Source organism: Idiotropiscis lumnitzeri, chromosome 17 (genome assembly GCF_059441095.1).
Source record: "Idiotropiscis lumnitzeri isolate Australia: NSW breed Sydney's pygmy pipehorse chromosome 17, RoL_Ilum_1.0, whole genome shotgun sequence".
NCBI lineage: Eukaryota > Metazoa > Chordata > Actinopteri > Syngnathiformes > Syngnathidae > Idiotropiscis > Idiotropiscis lumnitzeri.
Genome location: NC_142407.1, coordinates 4,775,156 through 4,797,286, shown reverse-complemented (window position 1 = coordinate 4,797,286; position 22,131 = coordinate 4,775,156). Strand labels below are relative to the sequence as shown.

Sequence of the window (22,131 nt, the reverse complement as noted above, 5' to 3'; positions counted from 1 at the left end):
AAACAGACTGGGATTTATTACGAAAAGGGAAAACAAGGCACAAGGAAAACGAAAACGACTCCATTGACAAAGTGAAATATGGCAGAATAAAGTCAACACAAAAGATAAGAACATGACGAGATTAATGTGACAACAGCAATAACGAACGGACAAAGCCTGAACAAAATCAGCAAAATCAAGACATGAGTGGTCGAATTGTGTTCATGATGACGTTAAAATAAGTATTGCTTTGCTCTGAGTTCACAAACATCTCCATCTAATTTATGTTGCTAATTCTTTGCTGGATTTTCAGTTTTTTTGCAAAGCGCTGTTTTTCCCCATTGCCATCGAATGTAACACTGATTTACGTTTTTTCTGATTCAGGCTTTGAGCGCCGACTCTAGTAGTTGAGACACGGTGTTGAAGCGACACAGGTGCTTGTATTTTGGGAGTTTGCAAAATAAAAGACTCGTAAAAAGATAACACTGCAGCTCTTTGTGTCTTGGAGTCGCAACACAAGCTGTTGAGAACAGGTGAAAAGTAAAACCTAATCAGTAAATGATATTAAAAAGCACACAGGGAAAATATGACAAACATGAAAAGATTGTTAAAAGAAAGTAAAAAAAAAAATAAAATAGACCATGACCGAACGACCCTGATGTTGTACAATTTGTAAACTCACAACTCTAACTAATAAAAATATGAAACTGTTGCTATGATATAATCTTTACTATCGGACCAAAAACATTTTCACATTGCTGACTGACTTAGACTTAGTGCAAAATCATGTTCTGAGGCACTTCCACAGCATGTAAGAAACAGACGGAAAGTCCAACGTGTGTGATGCATCCAAATGTTTGAGTGATTGTGTTGCGTGTATCTGTGGCCCACTTCCTTTATCTAGCCCATCATGCAAAGTCCTTAATGAGGCCCACGGGAAGCCGCCCGGAGCTTCCCCACGTCTTCCACTGCTTGGGCAACGAAAGCTGTTGCCTTCAAGGCTGCGCCACCTTTGAACTGCCAGATGTCCGCTCACTTTGCCGTCTTCATGGACGCGATGACAGCTGACGTCTGCTGACATAAACTCTCCTCCCCTTTTCACAAATGAGATTGCTTTAAACGGGCAGTGTAATTGTATTAAAAGCTGTAATGTGGACAATAATCTACCATGATTTGGAAAATCAACAAACTGCGATTTTTGCATGCAAAATGATGCAACAGTAAAATGCAACATGAATGGTCAAATTAATATGATCCTTGCTGGCAGCCTACCAAACCTCCCAATGAACCTACTGCATTTTTCCTCCGCCATAATGAAAAAAAAATGAGCCACCCACGGACTACACACATATTGAGTAAAAAGACAGCATAATTTTGAATGAGTGATAAATGGGCCATGTCAGGGCGCGGGTAAATTTAACGGCAATGTAAGACTGCATTGATCGGACACCTTTCAACGCCAACATCATCCGATGCCTCCGCTTGTCAAGAAATCATTTCATCAGTGCACCCTTTGCCCGCCCGGCATCGCCACCCCCGCTCATGTTTGTTTTCCAAAGAGTGTCTGATACAGTCGAGCCTGATTAGACACGGCAGTCCTCCTCTTCGTAGAGCTGCATCCACTTTCTGTGACGATAAAGCCATGTATCAGGTACATTCCACTGGGGAAATCAGGAGCAATAGACAGAAAATGTAACTTCCATGAGGCTGCCTTGGAATCCTTCATGAAGTCTTGGTGCAATGCATCTGCCAACTTGATGCATAACCTTGTTAATATATATGTGTGTGTGTATTTATACACACACACACACACATACACACATATATATATATATATATATATATATATATAATTGTTTTTAACTAATTAATCAGAAAAAAATCCATGATTAATTGCGATTAATCAAATTTTTTAACTACTATTTTATGCGAAGCTTGTAACAGATATTTATTTCAATAATATCTTGGAATTGATGCAAAATCACCAAATATGAAGTATATTTAATTCAAAGACATCAACAAATGGAGACATCTTTACAGGCATTTTTCTTCTAAACATTTCTCAAAAATGCCCACAATGCCACACTCCAGCAGAGTTGGTTCGCAAGGCCCAGTGGTAACTTGAGTCGTGCTAAAGATGCACAGCTAATATGGCACGATATTTGCAAAGTATGCAAACTAATTTTTGAAATAAATCAAACTAGGTTAAATGAGTTAAAATATTTAAAAAATTGTGATTAATCACCTGAGTTAACGCTTTAATTTTGATATATATATATATATATATATATGGCCTCACGGTGCAGAGGTTCTCCCCATGTCTGCGTGGGTTTTCTCCGGGTGCTCCTGTTTCCTCCCGCATTTCAAAAATATGCATGGCCAGTTGATTGGACACTCTAAATTGCCCCTAGGTATGAGTGTGAGCGCGAATGGTTATTTGTCTATGCGATTGGCAGTTCAGGGTGTACCGCGCCTACAGCCTGAAGATAGGCTCCTGCACCCCCCTCCGTCATGAATTAATCGGCACACACGCACGCTGAGTCTTGTTTAAAGTACATTTAGTGGCATGAGAGTGCCGTCTTAATTAACTGAAGAAGGTACTTCCATCTGCACTTGTAAACTTCTTCAGTGATTCTGATGTACAAGTAGCTTTCAAGATATGATGGATTCAGTCACCAACGTAATAGGGGAAAGATGTTGTTTGATCCATCCATCCATCTGTACCGGTTCTCCTCACAAGGGTCGTGGGGGTGCAGGGGCCTATCCCAGCTTTCTTTGGGCAGTCGGCGAGGTACACCCAGAACTGGTTGCCAGCCAATCGCAGGGCACACAAAGACGAACAACCATCCCCTCTCACACCTAGGGGCAACTTGGAATGTTCAATCAACCTACCAGGCATGTTTTTGGAATGTGGGAGGAAACCGGAGTACCTGGAGAAGACCCGCGCTGGCACAGGGAGAACATGCAAACCCCACACAGGAAGGCCGGAGCCGGAATTGAACCTTGTAACTCTGTACTGTGAGGCCATCGTGCTAACCAGTCGCCCACCGTGCTACCCAATGCAGTTTCAGTCAAATCTAAACCCCAAGGACCACAAAAGTATAACGTGGTTCCTGATATTGGTGAAAAATATGAAGACGATATAAACTACAGTACTGTAGCAGATGGCTGAAGTGACTCATCAACAAGTCCACATTGACATTTAAAGCACAAATTGGATAAGCTCAATTCACATGTTTTGGGCATTTCAACTCCCTATCGGCCAATTTTCCGAGGACTTTCCAGCATCTATCATCTCAAGTCAAATGCGAAATGTCCGTCAACAAGGCAACACATCCTTCATATATCTGCACTGGTATGAGTGTCCAAAAAAAAAAAAAAACAATAAAACTGTCTGCAGGTTAGCCTTGTGTCACTAACGTCTCCTCTTAATAGATTCATTACAGGGAAACCTGATTCCTAACTCTAGGAATGAAAAAAATAGCAGAAATCTGATTATTAACGACAGAAAGTTGACTCCCTGATAGAATCCTATTTTCAGCACGCCATTGCGATCACAGCAGTGCTCAGGACACCTTCACTCTCCTTTAAGCTTAATTCCAATCTGGTGGAATTGTGCGCGAGAAGCGGACGAGCGTGACAGAAAAGACAGAGATAGCGGTCGGCGAGCGCTCTGCAGGGGAGCGATAATGGCCGTGTGGTTGTTTGCCCATTACTCGGTGTTTGTTTGCGCTCACTGCAGATAAGTCATCAGTCGCCACTGTGCATTGAGCCACCTTTGTGCCGGTCTGTGACTATGCGGCGTGCGCAGACGACTGATGAATCAGCATGCAGAAGGCATCGGTCATCAGACGGGGGATGAATCAGCTTGTCCTGTAGACCCTAGCGATTTTGATCTAATTACCTCCCCCAAGGCATGATCTTTTAATCAGTACAGTTGTGAGTTGGTCAGTCTGCAGAATCATGTAAAAATTGCATTTTAAAGCCGATTCAGATAAAAATGTGACCACATCAGAGATTCTTTTTTTTTTTCACAATTCAAAACCGTTCTCAGGTTTCTTCATGAAAGTTCTCCGATGTTCTTCTTCTCCCTTGGTGGAGAGCCGGGCTCTGCTGAGTGCCATTCTACTAATGATATTTGACTGACTGATGGATGAGATCCGAGCATTTTTTGTCACATAAAACAAGGAAAAAAACTGTTGAATTGTCGCAGCCGAAAAGAAGATGAATTATTGTACAAAGAAGCTTGATTAACAATCAGCAGCATTAAACGTGAAAAGATTTGAAGTGCTCCATCAACAGCTGCAGAGATTCACATTCACTTCTACTGTAAATGCGAAGACGGGCGACGCAGTGGGCTCATAGTTAATTGGACATTTTCATTCATCTCAAAACTATTCAGAACTCTGGCATGCTTGAGAAACTCTTTTAATATGAGCCATTTTATATTTATTTCCCATCGTCATGCCCCCCTTAGTCTAGCCGCCCCGAGAAACTCCTTTCTGAGTACTCTCATTTTCTTATGCTTCTTACGAACATGAAAGGGGAAACGCAGTAGTTTCACATTTGCATTTTACCGTGTACCCCAGTCTCAGAGGATAAGCCCTGGCAACATCCTCCTATACAGTATAAGCACGCCGACATTGGTTAGCTCCCTGCTGCTTCAAACAAAACGCACGCTTGCAGTGCAAACTGAAGCATGGAGGGAGAAAAGAAGTCAATGAAATGGACAGAGGGAATAAGGAGAGAAAATGGAAATGTACTGATTCAAATTCAAACTGTCGTCCAACTCAAATTTTATAGGGGAATGTTTGGGGAGGCAGGATACATTGTCTTTACTATAAAAAATAACACACACACACAAGACAGAATCTCTGCCAAAGGTTTATGCCAAATGTACCCACCTCCATTCAGAGTTTGTCCGTGACTTGGCAGCTAGGCTGGGGGAATGAACCTGTGCCACTTTCTAATGACAATGATGTCTGGAACACTTTACTCAGGCCAAACTGTAATCAGAACTGCACTGGGTTTTGATGAATGCACAGATTAAAAAGCTGGAAAGTGAATAATGGCTCCTTTTCCATTTGTTGCCTCAATACAGAGCAACCGCCAAAGTCCAAATCAAGCCCTCCGTGATGCTGATTGACGGCCAAGTTGTTGTGATTTAAAAAATGATTTTACCATCAAAAATAATGTTACTCTCTGTAAATGAATTAGTTCTAGGTACAAAAGTAAATATTAACTGTGTGGTCAATATTTCTAATAGTCTAAAGTTAAGTCATAATAGTAGAGCAAACTCAGTACAAGTAAGAAAATAAAAGTAAAAATACTCTTCTCTTGATTTCTAAATGGGTGAATTTTAGAAAAGTTTTCATTTCTATTTCATGATAAATCAGGACCGAAAAACGGTATAGACAATTTATTTATTTTTTTTAATTTGGCAATTTTCGTCAGGGCGGCACAGTGGACAACTGCTTAGCTCGATGGCCTCACAGTGCAGAGGTCGTGGGTTCAATTCCGGCTCCGGCCTTCCTGTGTGGAGTTTGCATGTTCTCCTCGTGCCTGTGTGGGTTTCCTCCGGGAACTCCGGTGGCCTCCCACATTCCAAAAACATGCTTAGCAGGTCGATTGCACACTCTAAATTGGTTGGTTGTTCTTCTTTGTGTGCCCTGTGATCAACCAGTTCACGATGTATCCCGCCTACTGCCTGAAGACAGCTGGGACCCTCATGAGAAGATGCGGTTGAGATAATGGATGTTTGGATAATCAAGGGCACGGTGGCCCGACTGATTAGCACGATGGCCTCACAGTGAGAGACGTCAGCGGTCGTGGGTTGGATCCCGGCTCTGGCCTTCCTATGTGGAGTTTGCATGTTCTCCCTGTGCCTGCGTGGGTTTCCTCTGCGTACTCCGATTTCCTCCCACATTCCAAAAAAGATTCATGGCAGGTCAATTGAACACTCTAAATTGCCCCTAGATATGAGTGTGAGCGCGGATGGTTGTTCGTCTCTGTGTGCCCTGCGATTGACTGGCAACCAGTTCAGGGTGTACCCCGCCTACTGCCCGAATACAGCTGGGATAGGCTCCAGCACCCCCGAGACCCTAGTGAGGAGAAGCGGTACAGATCATGGATGGATGGATGACAGAAAACCAGTGATAAACCTCACCTCACACATCCTTGAGCAGAAGGTTAATCAAAAACAGTTAAGGGCTACTAGTAGACACACACTGAAAAGATGGACAACACACTAATGCTGCATTGAATCTTTGAGCACTGGGTCGACGTATTAAATGCGGCAGCTTTTAGCCTCTCAACTGTTAAACACATCATTTCACGCTGTCTCGCTACGCCGTAATTATGCGGCCGCTAGAGGAATAAGAGCTGGGAGGGGTGGATAAATGCCTCACTCTTAATATCAATTATACCACCCTTGCATAGATATCTCGAAACCATCAATCATGCCGACCGCGTTTGGAATTTTTTATCGGACAGCTGACATCTTTGTCCGGAACTCATTTCCTGGGCCGGGGAGCGCCAAATCGATATCTGACCATCGACAGCTCGGAGACAAGACACACACACACACACCCCCGCGCACACACAACAGTCAGTTGTGCTTTGGCGCCCTTGGCCAACAAGCCAAATCACTGCCAACTTTTATTTTTGTTCCATTAACCTCTCTTAAACGAGTGGCCCGTGCCCTTGTAAGGATAAACACATTAGCGCTTTGTCAATGTATTTAACCTGCAATGGCATCGGGTTGCGCTCCTGCACCTTAAACAACAACAAGGACTGATGTGTGTTTCAAAGTCAGGCATCATAGACAATTTATCGGGATAGCTCCCAAACAATTTACACCGAGACTACACGATATCGATAATGCATGAAAAATTCTGAATGGGACACCTTTCTTGTTTTCATAACGTCAATTTTCACCTTTTTCAAGCTCCCCAGTGATAAATTTCCACTAGCATGGTTGCAACACACAGTTGACATAGTGGGAATGATCCCGGACTTATGTGGTGTTGACAATGAGGCTTACGGCGACAGCTTGTGGCTTACATTCTTTATCCGTTCAGGAATTAAGTTTGTAAGTTACAGCCCCTGATTTAAGTACCGTCCTCGAAACCAGGCTGTCCGATCCCATGCACAAAGACGTGCGGACTGAAAATAGAGACTTTATTTTTGGTAACTAAAAGACGTTCAGGATAGATAGTTTGAAAAGGACGAAAGCCACCCATTTTAGGTATTGCATGACATCAATCCTACCTTAAGTTGTTGTGCCATAGTGAAGGTCTGGGTAGATGTCGCTCAAGCAAGGGCTATGGATTAGATAAAAATGTTATACACTGTTACAGTGTACCAATTTACAGTAAACAATTATTTTTTTTTGCCAAAGTAACACACTTGTCGTAACACACTTGTCATCTCACAATATCCATCAATAAACATGCGCAAACATTATAAAATGGACATACAGCCATTGCATCCTGTAGGCATAAAGTGCAGGATTAAAGAGCAATTCACATTCAATAATCTTCCGCAAAAACTAGTCTGATATTGAAATCCTTCCCGTTTTCACTCGTCGTCTTCCAAATTTACAGTGTCAAACATAATAATGCGCCCCGTCTAGTGGCTGCCTGAAAATACGCTCCAAATAAACAGAACAAAATTGAGTTATATAAACTCCAATATAACCTATAATCTATAAAAAAAAATAGATAACATATACATGTCACTACTTAAAAACAAAACACTGATTCTGCCTTTGTTTACCTAAACTTGGAATGCAGCCTCTGAAGGATACGTCCTGTGAAATAGGACACGGCTTTGGGTCCAGAGACTGTATCAGATAAGGAGCATTCATGTCTGGCAAGATGGAAAAAAAACCCCTGACAACTTTCCGCTTTTGTGCATACAACTCAAATGAGGCTAACAAGCCGCAAAAGGGAGCATAAACTTGATCCGCAACACAACGCCGATAAATCCTGACAAAAGATTCAGAAAGACAATGCGAAGAGTGACGAGGAGAGTGATGAGAGGCGAGAAAGACGCTGAAGAAAATGGATGCTCAAACGGGTGATAGATGGGCAGAGGATTTATTTGCTTTTGGTGTTGCGGCATCATTTATCTCCAGTGAACAGAGCCAGGCTGCATGACAGAAATCAATCAAGAAGCCAATCGTCCATATGCTTCCACTGATGCGCCCGGCCAATCAATACTAGCCTGTGAGGAAAAAGCTGGAATAAGTGTGCGGTAGTATATTTGCATGACTTTCATAAATAAACACTATAATAATATAATATATAATAATTGGCTGAATGATTCCTTTACCGATTTAAAAAAAAAAAAAAAACAGTTGATGATGTGCAGATTGCATTTTATTACGCCAGTTGTGGAAAAGATGAAGTGCACATGGTGGATTTTACAGCTGAGATCAATACATCAGTGAAGCTGTCAGGACGCATCTGAGTTAACGTGTGTGTGTGCGTGTGTGTGATTTGAAACGTAATCGTGATTTTTTTTCTCAATATTGTGATTATGATTTAATGTCTTTTTTATTTTCCAAGGTCGCCATCCCATTTTTGGGGGATTGTGGTGCAGCTATTGATCGATTATAAACAACAAATCGATAAAACCTACTCGATTGACTTAATCGAACTTGATCGATTAAACAGATTTTGAATTGTACAATTCCTCAAATTGTCAATTTCACATCAGTAAATATTCTGCGACTTCTCTAGTCCTCCATGAAATCTGAACATTTGCTTTTATTTTGGAAAACAATGATCATCATATTTCCCGACATGTTACGGACAAAACCAATAACGGAATCATAATTAATTTATGTTTGTGCGTTTTCTGCATTGTCAATTTGAATTAATGTCCAGTTTTACAACTTTTTTTTATTAATTGACAAAATAATTGACAGATTAAACACTTATTAAAATAATTAGAGGCAGCTCCTACACAAAAATAAAGGCAAATCAACCATGAATTAATTTGAAGGACAGTTTATCTACTTAAATTAAAGTTGTTAATTTACAATGCACTTTGAGTTGATGTCTTTTAAGCAATCACTACAACAACTTTACAAAATGTTTACCACACAAAAACTTAACAAAAATTTTGTAATCTAGACACAATATGAATAAATAAATACGATAGAAATGCATGAAAAATATACAAGAATATATATTTTTTAAAAAACATAGTGTCTGCCTACCGATTGACCAAAATTTAAAATAAATTTAAATTGCCTTTTCGGATTATTGTAACGGCGATTAGAATTTATTTAATTGTTCAGCCCGAGATACTCAGCATGCGGACATTTCAGTTTTCAATGTAAAGAGAAAATATGTCATGTCATGTCATTATCCACACAGCTCATCCTGTGCAGGGTCACGGGACGGTGCTGGAGCCTATCCCAGCTGACTATGGGCGAAAGGCGCACTACACCCTGAACTGGTCGCCAGCCAGTCACAGGGCAGACATAGACACTGTCATTGAGTGGGAACTGAACCCACGCTGCCCGCACGCAACTCAGCCGAGTGTACCACTACACCATCAGTCACCCAAGGGAAAATACATTTTATTTATTGAATGCCGGGAGAGCAGTGAAACGCATCAAATCTGCTGTTGACCACAGCTGACGCTCAAGCACTCGCATATAGACTTGCCAATGTCATGTGCAGCCAAGCCACTGACATTTATGATTTTGTATCTATTTAGGGCCAGATGCCTGATTATCGTTGTAACTCTCGTAACTACCGTAGTAATACTCAACGCAGAATATTTTGGAGGTAACTTCCCAACATGATGATGAGACTCATGGAAGTGTTGGGGTTTTTTTTTGCATCTCAGTGGGGAATCAAGGGATGCTTTCATTGGGTGTAACCGCCAATCCCATTCTAAGTGTTGCAGTCCTTTTTATTTGATTTCTTGTAATTGGTGTTGAGACGTTCTCAAGCCCCATATGTCCTTTTCCACAAGTCTAACTGGACTTCATTTCCCTCCGGGGCTGGACAAATAGAGCTAAAGTAGAGCAAATATGTTGACAGAAGCAAAACTTTGCCAAAGTCATTTAACGGTTTATCAATGTAGCTGATAAGTTGTGGGAGCACTCCGAAAGCAAAAGTTCAATAATTAAAACAAACACTGTAACCTAATTTGCACTTCAATTATCCAGACATTATGAATGTACAGTTTAAATAGCGACGAGAAAGCCTGCACACATTCACTTCAATTAGCTGTGTAAATTGTTTTTACCGCTGACGTGATGTGCTACGATTATGTATCAACTCGGCACACTGATGATGGGTCTTTTTCCACCGCCTAATTACACCACTGCAGTGAGTTTTATTTATTTATTTATTTTTTTTTACATATCCAAGTTAGAGCTGATTGGATTTAATGCCCCACAAATGTCTTAGATTGAATTTATTTCCAGTCAATTTATCAGGACTCCACTAAAGCTTTGATAGAAAATCCGAAACGTAAATGAGCGGATCCCCACGAGTCGAACGATCATTTACGATTCGAGCCGTGTAGCGCGGTCGGTACTCGCCATGTGAAAAGTTAAAGTGAGGTGAGTGTAATTACATGACGCTAAGGCTTTATCAGAGCGGCGTTCGTCAAGTTTGTTAGCAAGGCTTGGCAGATCCCATCCAGTTAATTTGGTCTGGACTAACAAATTGGCTCCTTGCATTTTTAACAATTCACAGGAGTCCAGAGGACATTTTTCAAAACCCCAATTACGAGGTTGCAGCACATGGAGCACAGGGCCTCTTTTTCACCCAACGCTGACATAATCAACTCACGTTAGCTTCAACCAACTAATGATACTTTGCAATATGCATGATGAATACGTTATTTACCTATCAACTGATGTGTTTTTTTTTTTTAATTGTGTATGTCTCAAACATTGACATGTACACAGAAGTGCTTCCTGGTTGTTTGTAAGTGTCAGTCGTAATTAAAGCAAGTCAGTCAGTGCTGCTGGCTTAACTCGCATTGAACGTGGCACTGATTGGTGTTGTTTAATTAACATGGAAAGTAGTGTTTGTGCAGAAGGAAAACAAAACTCTCCTGTGACAGCTACCAGTCTTCTGGGAAGACGTTCTACAAGATTTTGGAGTGTGTGGGGAAAATTGTGTCCATACACCCAGAAAAGGGTTCTTCTAAACCATTCAAGCATGCTTTTTATGGACATCGCACATTGGGGCAGTCATGCTGGAACTCAAAAGGGCCTTCTCCAAACTGTGGCCACAGAGTTGGAAGAGCACAATTGTCCAAATGGATTCACACGACATGGTTCAAGGGACAATTCATACATGGCTCACGGCAGGGTAAACAGGAAAAAAATGGGTGGAATTCGATTCTCGGAAAAAAAAATCAGGCCTTTATCACTATGAGATGCCTTCTGCGTGCTTGCTCAGATAAGATTAATAAAAAAAATAAATAAAAAAAACTGACGTAGAAATACAATAAATGCATTAATTCAAATTACTGCAATTGCACAGGCCATTAATGTTTTGATATGAAATGTCATCAACGGGAATTCAGGATCATCATCAGGAAAGACGAGTAGTCTACATCAATTACCGACAATTTCGTTTTTTTGGTTTTTTTTTAATGGGAATGGGTGAGGAAAAATGTTGGCCAACTCTGATTTGATCATCAAGCTGACAAGGTAAGGAAATAAATGTCACATCAGCTAATTGAAGCATTTGGCCTCTTTTAGATGAGAGCACCATCTGGAAAATTGACCGTTACAAGCCGCTTGTGACGGATCAAATGTTTGTCATCTGTCATCTGTGCCACAAAAGAGAGAGATTATTTAAATTTAGAAGTGGAAGTGATGACATAATGTGCATCCATGCACACACTTGAATACGCACATGCATAGCTTGAGACACAAACACACATCCATACACACACACTACTAATTACTACTACTACTAAATTGCATATAAATAGTTTGGAAAGTTTGTCAAATGTAAAAATGTTACACTGATGATATTTGCAAATACATTTGACCATTAAAAGCACATTTTCATTTTTGTAGTTGTTTTTTGTAGAATAAATATTTTTTTTCAGAGGTTTGTGGTGTCACTAAAGCAAAACATTTTACCATAAAAGTCACTGTTGTGCATAAAATAATTTTTTCACCAAAACCTTGTTTTGTGAATTTTGTGTGGTCCAAAATAAGTGATTTGGGTGAAACCAACCCATACAAAAATGTAATAATGTATAAAATGTGTTTTGGTGTGATAAAAAAGTGACTTGAATCTTTTATGTGGCAGTTTCTGTCAAATGAAATATTTTGAATGCATTGAAGGATCAGTTAAAATGCTCTTAATTGACTGGCTATCATTATTTTTTTTATTTATTTATGGAATTGAATTTGCTACAGGTACAATGCATTTAAAAAGTCTACACACCCCTGTTCAATCGCCAGCTTTTTGTGATCTTAAAAAATGAGACAAAAATAAATAATTGCAAAACCACTTCCACCAAATAAAGTTATTGTAGGCTTTTCCTGACCTGACCTTTTTTTTTTTTTGCTTTCTATCCGGTGAAACGTCAATGTTTTGAGCTAACACTCATAATTCCATCCCCCTCGTGTAAGGATCCCGATCCAATTGAACAAAAACAGACCCAAAGCATGTGAGCGCCACTGCGATGCGTCGGTGCAGGTATGCCCTTCTTGTGATGATGAACAATGTTGCTTTTGCGCCAAATACAGTTTTTGTAATTGCTACCTTGGTTTCATTGGACCATATCTAATTTTTCGATGTGTTAGTGAGATTTTGTTACAGGACAACACTAGCCACTTGTCAACAAGAAACTCAAAAATAATATATATATATATATATATATATATATATATATATATATATATAAAATGCAAAATGTAAGTTTGGTTTCAATGCCGGCAAATTAGCAAATTTTTAAAATCATTTTTAATTATTTAAATTATTCTCTAATGGTTTTGTTGAAATCTTGTGGTGACTTATTGAATGTATACATATCCGTTCTCTTTATGGCGCAGTCACATTGGCAGATTTGATCCATGTTTTAAAAAAAGACGCCTGATATTGAGTCCATCCCAGAAATTGGAATGGTGGCACTTGAACCATGCCGAAGGGTCTCGAATAATTCCTCACTCACGTGGAATTGGTTTTACAGGAATAGTGCACCACGAGAAGTCATGTCCACTTCATTCCCTACCTGTAGTGTTTCATTTGATTCTTTTATTTTATATGCCTAAGTGGCATAGATTAGTTTTAGACTGCCGCTGCCGTAGGAACGAACCCTGCTGTAAATCGTACATTTTCCCATATGGTGCATCTACTCATCTGTATTGTGTGAGCTATATGAATTATGTCTTTGGAGCTTCAAGCGGGTTCTTTGTGGTTAGGTGCGTGCAATGTGTTTATTTTTAACAATTTTATTTATAGCATCACTGACTGAAGCGAATGCTCGTCAGCACATGAAAAGGACCAAAGGCATCATTGAACATTTATGAGTAGCGGATGGATGAAAAGCTTGTACAGATTCTATTGTAGCCAGTGGAGGGGCAGACTCTTGGGTTTTGATCCGGTTCCTCACTAAACGCAGTAGTCCATCAGCAACAGATACTCATTTAATTATTCAGGAATTGCTTTGAAAAATAAATGGCTCTTTCCGGCATTTAGGTGTACTTATTTCTTCTTTTGCTCACATGGACATCACGCTGAGCTCTTCAACTGGTTTCATCTCACATACCAGTAATTTGAATGATAGCCGATGTGACATTTCACCCAACCAAGCATTACATACAGAGTTCTCAGCATCACATTTTCACGATGTGAGTGCAACAGTAAGGGGAGCTTTGCCCAGTTTGGGGTTTCCTAATTCATTTTCATGTTGCATTTACTGACAAGCCAGTGTTACAAACTGTTTTTTTTTTCGCAACCCGTGGTCATAATACACGCTGGACTTACTGTACCGGATCTACTGTACTAGAACCTCTGAAGCAAGTAGAAGGACCATGAATGCGTGGAAAGACAGAAATGACAGGGAACGCCTACATTTAAGGCTTAATCCACCCTACGTGTGTATTCTGCAAGATGATGAGTAAATGACTGACTTAAGTGGACTGGAATTCATCCATTCATAATTCTATTTCTTCTGAAAATAATGTGACAAATGAATGTTCTCAAGCTAAAGGAGCCATGCTCATGAATTTACTTGCAAATCACTAACACATTTTTGAGTTGTATATGAATTTGTGTTCAATTAAAAGAAGATTCATCTCAATGTGGCAAAATTTGCAAACGCGCCGCCATGACAAAATGCTCTGGCTGGCTCGCCAGTCAGTTGAAGTCGGCAATTTGGTGTTCTAATAGCAATGACAGAAGCCATAATGTCAAAGCTGGTATTTTAAGGTGAATTACAACAGACTGTAGCATTAAAATTGCTGTCACTTGTTTTATGCACACACAGCTCCGTGATGCACAGTAGCCTCTGGTGTCTTCCACTACGTTCACATCCCGACCGATGTGTGTTTGACGTCCATTTCCATCGACAGCATGGATACATGATTGCAATTTTCTCAACAATGCACGCTAGTCAGCCAGCTCCCCTCCATGATTAAACTGGAAGAAAGCCAGTTGTCTTCAATGTCGGACCACTTTGTTTGAGAGCAGGCACTGGCTGACTTTTCATTGTGTGGTTTTGGGAATGGAGTCTTCATTTAGCTTTTTCCTACTGGCTGCTTTTCATTTTATAACGGAACCTTGAATTTCAGACGTCACAACAATCTGGGGTCGGAGCGAGATTTTGTTGAAAAATGCCACAAAGTTCAGCACGTCTGCCTATCACATAAGTTTACTGTCCTCCTCACTGGATCTCATTTCAGCCATGATAAACTCTAAAGGGTGTTTTCCTCCCACTGTTGGCTTTTTCACATTTTCTTGAAGGGAAAGATTAATAAGCTTCCATGACATAAACTGACTCATGACAGTGTGTAAGTACCTTTGATGAAATCAGACTGGCAATCGATAAAGGGAAAAACAGGAAAAAAAGAGAAGTACCGCATTTTTACGGCTATAAGACGCGCTGCACCAAAGGGCGCAACACCAGTTGAGGGTGCTATTCCCATATTTAATGCATATACTAGGCGCGCCGCACTACAAGGCGCGAGCTCGCGGCAAGCCGCTGGCTCGGCTCGCGCTGAGCCGCGCTAGCTGATGCCAGCTCACCAGGACTCAATCCCTTAAAGGATCGCTGCCAGTGGTATCACCCCAAGTCAATAACGGATGTCCTGAAACTATAAGGAATCATTGCCAATAACACTGACTCTAACCAATAAGAGGTGCCATGGCATTACGTCGAGTAGACAACTCGGGGGGAGGGGCTTCACTGGTCACCACACTCCTTAGAGTCACGGTTTCAAATCAAAACCAAAAAAACTCAGCATACAAGCAAACAATGAAACAAAGAAATAAGATTAACACAAAACATGTATCTCTCATGCCATCTATATACCCAAAAGAAATAAAAATAACACAAAAAGATTATAGCAATGGCTTCTTGGGAGCCACTCAGCCTTAGCCAATTACAGAAATGGCTTCTTGGGAGCCACTCAGACTCAGCCAATCACATGGCTGTTTAGAGAGATGTGCTGTTGTGCTTTGGGCTTTTTGCAGTCTGTTGTCTAAACCTGGGACGTTTCTTGCTTGCAATAACATAAATGATAAGACAGACTACAACATTGTGGACAGCTGCCCTTTTGTCCAGCTTTCTCCTACACCATCACCCAAACACCATATAATCATACCATATAATATATACATCACATAATGTATAAGTCACGGTCAATCAGAAGCATAGATGACTCCGACTTTGTCCAGCAGGGTGTGCTAACATGCCCTCCGAACAGCCTAATGAGTAAAAGGGTTGATGGTCGCAAGAGTGATGCTTAGTCCATATAATGGGCGCGTCGCTTCACAAGGCGCCTCGTTTGTTTTGGGGAAGATACGGGACTTTAAAGTGCGCCCTATGGTCTGGAAAATACGGTAAATATGTAGCTAGTATAAATACATGGCGAGAGTTATACATGATAAAGCAGGCGTGGGCAAACTACAGCCCGGGGGCCATATGCGCCCCGTTAAACATTTTAATCCGGCCCGCCAAACCTGAAAAGAATTAATTGAATAAACCTTGTTTATGTTTTATTTTCTAAATACTGTGGTGTGTCAAAGACGGATATTTTGTTGAAATGCTTTTGTTCACTTTCATTTAAAATGAAATGTATATTTTTCTCCGATGAGGTGAGGTTACCAAAACACTCTATGCATCTGGTCCTGGTCCGGCCCCTCTGTCAAATTTTAGAACCCATTATGTCCCACCAATCAAAAGGTTTAGCAACCCCTGCTGTAAAGGTATAATTATAAGATTAATTGATTGATAGACAAAGCTTCATGGAACCTTTTGTTTTCTGTAGAGTGCCCATTTGTTCATAGGAAGTGCATGAGGACACATGGAAATAGTGTCTCTTGACATGTGCCTTTAAGGGGCGGAGCCTGGTGAGGTGGACTGTGAAGTCTGTGTGAAAGTGCCTGGAAGTGAGCTATTGTTTACATCTGCGTCAGTGTCGTCATTGTGTTTCCTGTATAACTCCATTAAAACAAAAAGATTGCTCCATGAATTAAGTTCCTTGAGGGGGCGTGAACAACGCACAACGATGTAGTGATTTTGTTTTTTTCATGAAACAGTATTTAGTTTATATTTTGTTTTTTTAATTCAATTAATTTTAGTTAATTTTTAGAGCAATTTCAATTTAACAAAAAAAATGTTTTAGAATTATTTTTTTAAGATTGTGACACTAATTATTGCGTAATGAACTAAACTACAGTCTTCAAAGACTTCCTCTGCACAGACATACATAAATACCACAATATTAAGAAAAAAATTAAACATTTTCACTATAATTATTGTTAGATTTATAAATGTAATGTGTTTACATTTTTTAAAGCATCTTTGCTTCTATTTTATTTTGCTGTTTCAATTTTAATTTGAGTTATTTCATTAGTTTCGGTTAACCTTGGCAAACACGGGATGTAAATAAAATGGACTTGAATTGAAAGTGTTTGACATCTCCTTTCGTATGTTTTTGGCAGGTGGCACATCACGTTGGTCGTCGGCTCCTTGTGACTGCTGCTGCAAGAACCACAAGGGCGACGGCGAGGGCGAGAGCGGCACCTCCTTCAACGAGCTCTCCACCTCCAGCTCCGAGAGCCAGTCCGAGGCCGGCTCTCCGCAGGGGACGGTCATCTGCGGCCCGGTCAGCCGCGCGCCGCACCCGCACGCTAACGTCCAAACTCTGGACAGGCCTCTAAAAAAGGGCCCGGTTGCCAGGCTCCAGCAGTCGGAACAACGGCGGAAAAGCGACCTGCTGCGTACCCTCACCTCCGGCTACCGCGAATCTAACACATGCAAGAAGAGGCCGCCCAAAGAGAAGCTGACGGTGGAGGAAGAGCTAGACAGATGCATTCAGGACTTTCGCAAGATCAAGATTCCTGAGAGGTTTCCTGAGCGGAAGTACATGTGGCAGGCGGACTTATTGAGAAAATACCGCCTCTGAGCATGCAGCAAACTCACCGCTGAGGCCAAGTATCTGTTTACACGTTTTGTCCAGCGAGACTGTTGCGACAAGGACAATTAAACTCAATCATTCACCATTATGCCGGTTGGTTGAACAGCGACACACTGAAGTTCATAAGAAGCATACAAAACCAGACCGATCTCTTATTGACGTAACGTATGTAGTATGTGTGCGTTTAGTTCCCCGCCCACTCTGACTATGTGCTGTTTTCTCATTCAATGATTCACAGCTTTGAGTAACTTAAGTGAGGACCAAAGCGAGCTGGAAGACAGATGAACCTAGAGGAGGATCACTAATGGTGACACCATTACACTATGAACATAAAATTATAAACATTTGAAAATGTCCACGTGAAAAGGCATTTGGAGGCAGTCAAGCACATGCCAAAGAAACAGGTGACCGCTACAAGTGTCAGATCATTTTTTAATCCAGAACAAAAAAAGTCATTGTTGGACACATCATTTCATTTAATGTTTCGGATTGTAGAGTTGAAGGTCATCCTGTCTATCAAGGGTAGATCAACAAACTTAAAACAAAAATAGAAACTACATTTTTGGTCAAATACAAAATATGAAGATATCATATAATGAAACATTATATCAAATAAAAATTATATATATATATATATATATATATATAATGGAAAGAGTGGTTGCAATTTGTTTCAATTGTTATTAGTGTTACATACTTTTGTCACTCCCACGCATGTCACTAAGGTTTGTGCGTAATTGACCCTCCATCCTTCAAGCAGTTTATAAAAGCCTAAATTAATAGTTTAACGCATAAATATACCACAAACTATGATCCCCAAAACTGTTCCATGTCATTTCAAGCTCATTAACACCATTAACTTTAAAAAAAATGGCTTCCCCATAATTTGACACGTTGGAAGTGGACGCGTACAATCACATTCAACGAACACTTTCCATATAGTCCACTAACAACCCAGGCTAAACTTGGCTGCTTTCTGACTAACAGTGCATAGACATACAACTTACTTCCTTGACACCAATTACTACTTTACTATTAGTTGGGGCTGTGACGCCCTCTTGTGCCATTTTAGGATAGGTGAATTTGTGACTAGTGAACTGCGAATAGGTGAGTTTATTTTATTTATTTATTTGTTTATTTATTTATTTGTTCATTTATTTATCTATTTATTTTACGTGAAGTAACTGTCAATCATAAGGTGGTGGATCCACATGGGAAAAAATCCAAAACGTGGATACGTCATGGCATGTACGTGGGGTCCTCGGTTTGCACGCTGACGTCCCAAAATAATCTATGTTATCTCAGTAGCAGTCATAATTACAATAAATATTCAAGCCATGAATTACAGTAAATATAGTGATGCTCGAACGTGCCTTCTTGTGGACCACGTATTCTTATGCTAACTAGATCATTGGGTGCAGTTCATACGCTCAAAATTTAGTTTTGTTCTTAAGCGAAGATCCCCTGTATGTGTGATCACACTTCGTTAGACCTGGAGGTCACTGCTATCTACATCAGGGGCTGATAAACTCTCTTGATAGTACTTTCAGTCTTGCAGTGCTGCACGGGTACACACAAACTATCTTTTTATTTTTTGCGCACTTCAGAGACGGGAAATGTTACGATTTCATCAACGGCCCAAATTAATTTTCCTGTTCTAATATGAGTTCTATTGCGAAGGCGCACCCCCGAGTAAATCGCAGCGCCGTGAATTGCTTTGGCTCCTGCAGAGCAATTTCCGAGATGGGCAATAAAGCGTAGGTTTTGATGGTCAAATCATAGAGAAAAACACGGGCGCAATAAAAGTGCTGATGGAGCGCATATCCACCCACACAAGTGTTTTCTTTTGTATTACTCGTGTTTATCATTAGTAACATACACTAACTATTCTTGGGGTTATCAAAGCACAATCAGGGGCAGTTGTTGAACGAGCACTAATTTCCCCTGATTAGGTTATGCAGTTCTTTCTTGACTGTTGACAAGCTGATCAATAGTTATTGATGAAGGGCTCTGGTGACAGCGCTGATATGTGCTTCTTGTTTACAGTTATTAATGCAGCCTGACAAAAACACTATTGACGGGACAAGTATTCCACGTGTTTTCCAATAAGTTGACCAAATTAAATCACTTTTTTGTTCTTGGTGCCCCCACCGGTCTAAGCAGGCCTGCTAAAATTGAAAGATAAAATTAAAAGCGACTGTTTGCTTGTATAGATGAGCAATCTAAACATTTAACTGAGCAAAATCTTTCAAAAATTGCCTTTAAAAAAATGCATTTCAGAGGATTTATTCATAGAAGCAGATATCAATCATATATAACACTTGTCTTTGGAGACAAATACAAACACAATGTAAAGTCAATCAAAGCTTGTTGTAAATTGCAAAGATTACACTGAAACAAGTTGCGATTTAATGCACAAAAGTAAGACAACATAGTTTATTGCTCAATAGAAAATAAAGCCCATGCTGTTAATAGCATTTAGATTATTTATTTTTTTTTCGACCTAAAGACCTTTAGAGAAAGAATCCCAATTATCTTGTTCATTTCCCCATTTTTTGGGTGTAGATTTATTATATCATACAGTTGCAAAACACAAATTCAATGCTGATTTATTTTTTCTTTTACAAGTCAAGAAAGCAATGTATCATATGTAAATAAATAACATAAATCTACTCATATTAAGTATTATATTCATTGTACATAATCAAATCTACTGGTTTTCTTTGTAGCCATTAATGTGTGCTACTGCCATTTAATATTTATGTTGTTCGATCAAGAATCGAAGGAAAACATTAAATACAAATCTATAACCCATCAAATATATATTTTATTTCCATATTAATAAATTGTGACCTGGTTCTAATGCTGCCACCGTCAGACTGAAAACATTGACACGAATGATGAATTGATAAAAATGTACATTGATGTAATGAAATTTATGAAAAAGGATTTGATAGTATTGCAGTTCACGCCGTCTGGTAGAGTGGCTGCGTAATATTATATATTTCCTTTTTTTTCCCTATTTGTGGGATTTCTGCAACAAAAAGCGATCAATCATTCATGAAACCGTCCCCAGATAACATATTTTCATGGCCAGAGGCCTTCAGGTGGCATCAATAGAGGAAGGAAAAAACGAGCAAGGCAAAAATGTTGTATGTAATTTTTAAAAACATGCCAAGAGTTGGACATTATCATAAAACGAACTGATTTATAAACAAAGTGTCATGAACGTACATAATCTGTTTCCCTTATCAGGAGCATGCACAGATGTTGCAGGGAGTGCAGACGGGCACATGTAGGTCACTCACACTTTTGAACCTCATTTTGAGTGGTATGAAATTTGTTTATTCTCAGAAAATCAATATAGAATTTACTAAAAAATATTTTATTTTTTTTTAAATAAAGAAATGCCAACATATGTTACTGAAAAAAGAATATTGTTCAAAATACAAATGCATCAGTTAATTGATCAGTAATTATTCTCGTTGTTTATCAGTCGAATGGAATAAAATAATAGTAATAATAATAATAATTCTATTTCTGCTCTATTTTAGTGGACAGACTCCCCTAAATGTTAAAAGATTTGAACCTTTTAATTCAGTTTGGAAGAGGCCACAAAAAGCCATTGACTTCACTTCCATGTGTTGCTTTCAGTGCATTACAACAAATGCAGCCCTCATTTCATTTAAATTGTGTTACTTGTGCCACAGTTTGAATGATGTATACACTTATTCCGCCGAAGTGAGCACAAATAAAAAGGTATTAGGTTGTGTAGCAATGGGGGTTAAAGAAAGGCCATTTATGGCTCCTGGGGGAAGCTGTACAATCGATGACGAATGGCTTCGAATGACACTAAGGAACCATCCCGTGTGGGCGTAAACAACAAATCGCAGTGTGTGGCGTTTAGAAACTGTGACTCATCTTATTGACTCAAGGCCCTTTAGTGTGATTTAATTGAGTTTAAGGCTTCCCGTAGAATCCCAATTCCACCCCTTGAAACCAGGAGCCACGAAGAAATTAAGAAAAATGTAATGGAACCTGAATGAGTCTGCCTAAACCCTTAAAGTTGAGAGAAAGTGAAACCGAGAGTCAGTGAGAAATCAAGAACAAAGTAATGGATTCTGACTGCCCTTAACGTTTCAAGAAAGCCAATTCTTAAACAGTATATATATATATATATATATATATATATATATATATATATATATATATATATATATATATATTTCTGTGTGACTCCGCTTGCCTGACTGAGAGCATTTGTTTATATAGAGGAAAGGCAGACGTGACTGTTGATAGCTTGCACACCTTAAAGAGGGGAAGGGTGCGCGTGAAAGAAGAGCTAAAGGCACGCCCCCCCAGTGGGTACCGGTATACTGTATAGTGCAGCAAATGAACTCAGAGCTTGCCATTGGACATCGGTGTAAACAGGGCATTCAAAGTGAAGTTGTGAGCGCCGTGCGAGCGCTGGATGACAGATGGCGAACACAGCTTTACTAAGGGTGAGT

At 39.9% G+C, this 22,131-nt stretch overlaps 1 protein-coding gene across 1 annotated transcript in view; it reads left to right on the top strand.

Moving 5' to 3' along the window:
- Window positions 1-20,803, top strand: part of kctd16b (potassium channel tetramerization domain containing 16b) — a 72,308-nt gene extending 51,505 nt beyond the window's left edge. Inside the window, exon 2 of the mRNA XM_088280092.1 lies at window positions 17,148-20,803. Coding sequence (XP_088136218.1) covers window positions 17,148-17,611 — 464 coding nt within the window. The 3' untranslated portion in view covers window positions 17,612-20,803. The remainder of the gene's footprint in view (window positions 1-17,147) is intronic.
- Window positions 20,804-22,131: the final 1,328 nt, after the last annotated feature.